This window comes from Urocitellus parryii, chromosome 8 (assembly GCF_045843805.1).
Source record: "Urocitellus parryii isolate mUroPar1 chromosome 8, mUroPar1.hap1, whole genome shotgun sequence".
Classification (NCBI taxonomy): Eukaryota; Metazoa; Chordata; class Mammalia; order Rodentia; family Sciuridae; genus Urocitellus; species Urocitellus parryii.
Window position 1 is genome coordinate 153,575,743 of NC_135538.1, and position 8,249 is coordinate 153,583,991.

At 42.8% G+C, this 8,249-nt stretch overlaps 1 protein-coding gene across 1 annotated transcript; it reads right to left on the reverse strand.

Moving 5' to 3' along the window:
• Nucleotides 1-368: 368 nt before the first annotated feature.
• LOC113195964 (olfactory receptor class A-like protein 1) lies at nucleotides 369-1,270 on the reverse strand. Its single transcript, XM_077801989.1, is given in 2 exon segments — nucleotides 369-646; nucleotides 649-1,270. Coding segments are annotated over 2 exon segments (891 nt in total). The 5' UTR covers nucleotides 1,262-1,270.
• Between the last annotated feature and the right edge of the window lie 6,979 nt (nucleotides 1,271-8,249).

Genomic DNA, 8,249 nt, shown 5'->3' on the forward strand with positions numbered 1-8,249 from the left:
AGATAACACCCAGGTAAGTATATTATTCCATTCTATTTGTAAATACTATGAACCTGAAAATATTTTCTATTAATCAAAAATAATTATACCTTAAGTATTAATATATATCAGTAGAGTTTGAGGTTGACAAGGGAAGTAAAATCTGCAAATATACACAGGGCCACAGACACCTAGGAGAAGCACACTCAGGCAGCTTCCTATGAGGTTGTCACAGGACTGTCATGAAATTGTGGTGTGAAAATCTGTCTCTATGTGATTCAGCTACTTCATTTTTCCATCACATACAGCAACAGAAATCTATGAATTATTTCAAACTTATTTACTGAAAAGATCAATGAAAAAGACGTTTTTCTCAATCTCTTTCCTTCTTACTGAGCACGACAACATTCACCCAAGTGTCCATCCCTGTGAATCAGCACAAATGGGCTGAGAATTGCATAGCCAAGGTCCACCAATTCTAGAGCACTTACTTCCAGAATATGCGTCTCTAAGGTAAACGTTACATATAAAGTCATAAAATAATCTGTCCAATAGAAGAAGAGAAAGCAGAGCATGAGAAGGAGGACACTCTTTGCAGCCCTCACCTCAGGGGGGGATCTGTAGAGGAGCTTGGAGGTCTGAAGGTAGAGCACGTGCTGGTGGTGCTGTGGAGGAGGAAGACCAAGTATCCACTGGCCCCGCCCATGGCACCCTGGAACAAAGCATCTCGAAGGACCATGAGAACAACAAAAATCCATCTGATTATTCCAGTTTGTTGTTGTAAATAACAATAGTTGTAATTGCTAATAAATTGTGATGTGTTCATCCTGTACATATTTTTGGAGTAAAATGCTAAGTTCATGCTTATCAAGGAATTGAGTAACCAAAGGAAGACTAAGAAGGGAAGCAGGTGCCAGGCTGACCTGGGCTGCAGCCTCCCCCACCTGGAGGCTCTGGGGCTGATGGTGATGGCCTGGACCACTGTGAGGAGACTGGTGGTGCAGATGGACAGGCCCCGGGCCACCCTACCGAGGTAAAGCACCATCTTACAGGCTGTATCACCTATGAGGTCTCTAAACCCAAAACTGGATATTATCAGTGGCATTAGTTTTGTAAGAAGAGTTATCATATTTGTAAAAGCCAAATGAATGAGAATGAGGTGTATAGATTTGACAGTGATTCTAAACAAGCCCATATAGTTCACAAGAACAAAGATGTTCCCCACAATGCCAAGTCCTATTAGAATCACAAAGATTATCCCCTTGACAAGATGCAAAATCATTTCTTACTTCTTACTTTTCCTCATATTTTCAGCCTATTACCATCTTCCCAAACTACACAGCTCTGTATCACAATTGGGAGGTTCTTCTGAGTCATATAACTCACTTCTCTTTCACTCTGACAGAATAAAATGAAGAATGTCAGAAGCGAAAGTGGCATTATCCCAGGTTGGTTTTACAATTGTACTGTGAGTGCTCCTAAAAGGAAGTCCTTGCATTGAAACATATGCATGACCCCTCCACCTGAGAATAAAACCCAACAGCTGTGCAGGTACATCCATCCATCCTGGGGAAATCTCCCCAAGATAAACCTAAGAGAGGTGTTCCTTGCTGCATGGTATTAAACTAAACTCAAAGAAATTTTTGAAAGTGTAATATCAAGCAAATTAATGAAATCATACTGGAATTCAATAAGAGACGCTAGGATTCTGATTGCTGATTGTCTCAGTAGGCACTCTCACACACAGACATGCAAAGAATGAGTTTGACTTACTCTATGGTCTAATGTTACATGAGAAGACAGACAGTTTCAGGTGGATGGAGACAGAATGCCTTCTCATTAAGCACTCTGCACTTAGGGATACAAAACATAATGCAAGAGAAAAATTATATCTTGGAAATCAAATAATACACCATAAACTAGGCACAGAATATCATATAACCTAAGAATGCAGAAAGAGTCACAGCAGGACAACATGGAGTTTGAAGAAACTGAAATTTTCTAAAAGCAGAAAAAGCTTCTGTCTATCCTCAGAACCCACCACAGAGCTCTCTGCTGAACTCAGATCTTGCACACAGGGTCACAGTGGCCCCACCATAGCTGAGGGACACCTGCTGTAAAAGACCCCTTCATCTTCCTGGCCAAGGTCATACCTTTAAATACCAGAAGAAGAGGGAAGGTCCTAGGGCTCAGACCCTGTCAGCCACCCCCTTGCTCAGTCACAGAGTAAGACCTTGACTGCTGAGGGATGTCCCCTGGGCCTGTGAGCAAGTCAGATCCTAGGGTCCACTCACCTGGGTGGCTGTGCTGCAGACAAGCTCTGGGCTGTCTTTTAGACAAGATGCAGCTGTCAAGGTCACATTTGTACCTTCTGGGTTTGTGAAGTTTTTCCCTGCAATTAACCACCACAGAGGCTCCAGTGTTCAGAGCTGACACCTGTCAGGGAGAAGCTAGCCCCTGTGGACACCAGTCCCTGAAGCATGGCTCTCCCTCTCCCTCCACAATTACTAAGTTTGTGAGGCACAGACCTCATCTCAGTTTTAATTGGAGCTTAATTATTCTACAAGAAGTTTTCATAATAAGAAAGTGAATCAGCACCAATAGGTTGGTGCCCACTTCTGGGACACAGAGTGTCACTTCTTCTCATATTCAAGGCCTGCTCCATGCACAGGGATGTGGTACTTGAGGACCAGCACCGGGGACTCTGCCTTCAAAGCAAGTCTCAACCAGTCACCTGGGAAGGACAGGAGCCACTTTTCTCCACCTGTTCACCTTGGTAGTTCAATAACGTTGCTGTAAGTGTTTTCTATATTACTTGTATATTGACCGAAAACTTGAACCGAATGGCTAGACACACCCACAGTGCCACTCACAAACAATCAAAAGTGCCATCACAGAAATGCAAGTCAAAATTACAGTGAGATTTCTCCTAACACAAATTAGAATGGCATTCATCAAGAATACAAATACTAGTAGATTCTCTCAAAGATGTGACAAAAACAGATGAATCCATGCATTTGAGATGGGACTGCAAATTAGTACAACCATACAGGTCAGCAGTATAGACATTTCTTAAAAAATTAAAAATGGAACCACCATATGATCAAGGTATCCCACTACATGGTATTTATATTTTTTTAAAAAGCATAATATAGAGATTCAAATGCATCAATATTTATAGCAGCACAATTCACAATGGCCAAGTTATGCAGCCAGCCCAGATGATCACCAACAAAACCATGGATGATGAAAATGTGGAGTATGGACAAATCACAGTTCTACTCAGCCAAGAAGAAGAGTGAATGCTGAGGGCCACAGCCAAGTCGAATGGCCCCTGGCATTTTGCCAATAGTATTGGTTGAGAGGCAAGCCATTAAGATGATGCTGGATTGATTCGGTTGTATATTTGACCTTTACTGTCCACCTTGGCCTGCTACTTTGGAGTTCTCTAGCTACTTTGGAGTTCTCGTGGGGATTCCTGGAGAGTTCCCATTGGTTGGGGGAAGTGTGGGAGGAGGTATTTCCAGAGGAGAGATTTTCCGGTTGGTGGTTCCTGGAGGAGCCGAGTCGCATTTGGGAGAGTTCCTGGGGAGCCTGTGTGGAGTGTGCTGGTGGAGTTCAGAAATAAAGTTTGTTCTTGCTTCAGTGGCTCGTGATTTGTGCCCAGCCAGACTGAGTGACAGCATCACATCGTGTGGGAAATAGATGGAATACGGAATGTCAGTCTACATGAAGTGTTGAACATTTCCTTCCATAGGAGGAAACTGCAGCCAAATTAAGAAGAACAGACTGCACAGATCTGACAAAAACAGAAAATATGTCCATGGGAACAGAGAAAGAATTTGGGAAAAGTTAGAGAATTGGAACCAGAGAGGAACTGTGGAATGAACTGGATGTAATTAAGCTATGGACACATGTGAAGGTACCAGGATGGATTTCACTTTGTGTATATCTATAAAACACGAAATGATACAACAATAAATAAATACAAGGAACAGGAGTATAGAAGAGGAATGAGAAGGGGGGGGCAGGCAAAACGGGATGAAAATTGGGAGCAGAGGAGATTGCAAAGGGGCAAATGATGTTCCATGCATGTGTGTTTAGTTTGAATATAGTGCACTATTGAAAATCCAATCCCTCTGCGCTATTCCCAAAGGGCATTTGTATGATCCATTTACACAGCAGGAAGCTCCTCATATCACTTAGGCATCTTACTACCCGGAGGACTTTCCAGTCCCTGTTACAAAGGAATGTAAGTGACCATGGCCAAGGGCTGAGGGGAGGTGAGAGCAGCTTCCTTTCTTCAGAGACAGAGCAGCCGGGGCTGGCAGGGGAGGCAGGCTCCTGGCCACTGGGCCTCTTCTGTGTCCTGAGGGACTCATGACCTAGGGATGTGCCCTGCACACATTAGGGATAGAACCCTGGGCCACACCTGGAAGCCACCTGAGTTACTGTCCCTGGTGTGGAAGGGAGACCCAGGCCTGCATGGTGGAGTGGCCACTCAAGGCACTTGTGAGCTCAGACACAGAGTGAAACAGAGCCATGAACAATGTTCCCTTTAAAACAGGAGACGAAACTCTGCGACAGTTGTTAGAAGATTTTTTTTATGAACTTGCGATTTTTACATGAGTTTGAGATGTATATAAATCCTTGTAAAAGCCACAGCATGATCTCAGTAGTTCGAAAAAGCAGGACTATTTTCCTTAAGGCATTTGTAAGAGGAACATTTATAGCACTATAATCAACATAAAAAAAGAAGAAGCCAAATAAATTAATGTTATATATCCAATCTACAAAAGCACAAGCCAACACCAAAATCAGTAGACAACAGAAAATAATTAAAATCAAAGCCAAAATCTGTGAAATGGAAAATTTTTTAGAAATATGACATATATTTTAAATGAAGAGTAGGCTTTTTGAAAGAATGAACAACATTGATAAAACCTTTACCAAACTAACCAAAGAAAAGAAGGGGAAAAAAACTCAAATTAACAGAATCCAAGATGAAGAAGAATACATCACCACAGACACTACTGAGATCCAGAGGAACATCAGAAACTATTTCAAAAATTTATCCTCCAAAAAGCTACAAAATCTTGAAGATACTGACAAATTCCTAGAGACATGTGACCTCCCCACCCTGCGCCCCGAGGGTACACAACCCTTAAACAGATCAACACCAAGTGATGACCTTGAAGCAGCTGTGAAAAGTCTCCCAACACACTAGCCCAGGACTGGATGGACTCTCAGCCAAGTTCCACCAGTCCTTCAAAGAACAACTGTGACCAGTCCTCCTCGGGTTATTCCATGAAACAGAAAAGGAAGAAACTGCCAAACCCATCCTGTGGGCCAGCATCACCACACCAGACCTGACCAAGACTCATCAAGGAAGCAAAACTTCAGTCCATTACCCCTGATGAACTCAAATGCAAATATTCTTAATAAAATTCTGGCCAATCACATACAAAAACACATTAAAAAGACAGCGTGCCAACATCAAATGGGTTTCATTCTACAGATGCAAGGAGGATTCAACATCCGCCAATCCCAAATAGTAGTTCTCCACAAATGTAGACTTAGAACAAGAATCACATGATGATCTTAATGAATGCAGAAAAAGCACTTGACACAGTCCAGCACCCACTGCTGTTTATAACATGAGAGAAACTAGTGATAGAAAGAACTTGCCTCAATCTTGTAAAGTCTATATAAGAAAACCAAGGCCAACATTATACTGAATGGAGAAAAAGTGAAAACATTGTCTCTGAAACCAGGAACGGGAGTAGGGTGCCCAATCTCACTACTCCTACTCAATGTGGTCCCTGAAACCCTAGTCAAGCAATCAGGCAAAAGAAGGAAATTAAAGGGATACGAATAAAAAAAGAAAGGCTCAAATTATCAGCGGAATGCACTTTAGTTCATGGTACACAAGTGGAGCACAATTTCTCTGGTTGTACACAAAGTAGAGTCACACCATTAGTGTCTTCATGCATGTACCTAGAGTAATGATGTTGGCCTCATTCCACAGCCATCCTACCCCCATGCCCCTCCCTTCCACTCTCTCCCCTTTGCCCTATCTAAAGTTCCTCCATTCCTCCCATGCTTCCTCCCATCCCCATTATGGATCAGCATCCTCTTATTAGAGAAAACATTCACCTTTGGTTTTGGGGAATTGGCTAACTTCACTCAGCATGATATTCCCCAACTCCATCCATTTTTCTGGAAATGCCATTTTTTTTTCTGTTTTAGTGCTAAGTAATATTCCATGGTGTGTATATATGCTACAGTTTCTTTATCAATTCATCTATTGGAAGACATCTAGATTTGTTCCACAATTTTGCTATTGTGAACTGTGTGGCTATGAACACTGATGTGGCTGTGTCCCTGTAGTGTGCTGTTTTTAAGACCTTAAGGTGTAAATTGAGGAGAGGGATAGCTGGTTCAAATGATGGTTCCATTCCCAGTTTTCCAAGGAATCTCCCTACTGTTTTCCAGATTGGCTACACCAATTTGCAGTCCCATCAGCAATGTATGAGTGTGCCTTTTCCCCCACATACTCACCAACACTTATTGTTGTTTGTATTCTTAAAAAGCTGCCATTCTGACTGGAGTGAGATAAAATCTTAGAGTAGTTCTGATTTGCATTTCTCTAATTCCTAGCGATGATGAACATTTTTTTTTCATATATTTGTTGACTGATTATGTATTATCTTCTGAGAAGTGTTTGCTCAGGTTCTCGGCCCATTTATTGTTTGGGTTATTTGTTTTTTGGGTGTTAAGATTTTTTAGTTAATTATATATCCTAGAGATGAGTGCTCTATCTGATGTGCATGTGGTAAAGATTTCTCCCATTCTGTAGGCTTTCTATCCACTTCATTGATTGTTTCTTTTGCTGAGAAGCACTTTTTAGTTTGAATCCACCCCATTTGTTGATTCTTGAATTTAATTCTTGTGCTCAAGGAGTCTTATTAAGGAACTCAGGGCCTAATCTGACATGATGGAAATTTGGTCCTATTTTTCTTCTCTAGGCTCAGAGTCTCTGGTTTAATTCCTAGGTCCTTGATCCACTTTGAGTTTTGGGCATGGTGAGAGATAGGAGTTTCATTTCATTTTGTTGCATATGGATTTCCAGTTGTTGCGACCCCTCGCCAGCAAGGGAAACATGACACAGGATTCTTCTTTCAGCAGTTTATTCAGGACCCTTGAAGCATGATGAGAAAACAGGGAAGAGAGCGAGCGGTCGGTCTGCCCTAGCTTAAGTACCCAGCCCCGCCAATGAACTAGCACCACGTGGAAAAGTCTAATAGGTACAGCGCAGGGGAAACAGGCCAGAACCCAGCCCCACAGCCTTACAAGGAGTTGTTTACCTCTAACAACTCTAACTGCTAAAGAAGCAGAAGCAGGAAACCAGCGCCATTTTCAGGGTGTGGTCGCCAGCTCCCAACAGTTCCCCCTTTTCTAATTACAAGCAACAGGTAAAAGTAGAGGTCCTATCTCCATTGTGCAAAAGTGGCCGTAAATAATGGCACACTCCTGAGGGGCGCCTCCCCAGGCGAGTCACCATTCTGACCGATGCTTTTTTCATGGAGGTGGGGCGTCGACATCAAACCCACATGCAATAGGACATGCTTTTCTTGGGACTCAAACCTAGAGCTCCCAAGTGCAGTGCCTTGCCTCGCACCCTGTGCTGTGTCGATCACTTGAGCATGGTAAGCCATGCTTGAGGGGACTGTCCTGCCTCCAAAGCAGCAAAGGCTTGTATGAGCATAAGATTCCGCACCCACTGCCGCCTGCGCATACGAACCAGACACCACAGGCACAATCCAATGGCAAGTACCAGGACCACAGCCAGTGCACCCATGCCTGCCCATTGTTTTTTTAAAAAAACTAAAAAATTTAGATAACCATGAGATTACATCTTTCATGGGAGCGATGTGGACACGCGTATTATTCACTCTAACAATTTCTTGTCTCAACAGCATAGTCAGGTTATCAAACTCTGCTGACCAGACCCCTGTAAGCATAGCTCCCAGTTGTCTAGACAAATTAGCGGCCCTAGTCAAGTTATTGAAAGCTAAGGGAGTAATGCATAGTCCATCCATGGGCAGTAAACACCCATGAGTGAGCACTTGACTCAAAATGTCCACTTGGTCTTGTAGTAGATCTACCCGCTGGTTTAGAAGCACAATGCCACGATGTAGATGTTGATTCATCATAGTCTGAGTCTCCATGGCTGTTGCAGCAGTACCCGCAAACTTATTCACAGCATC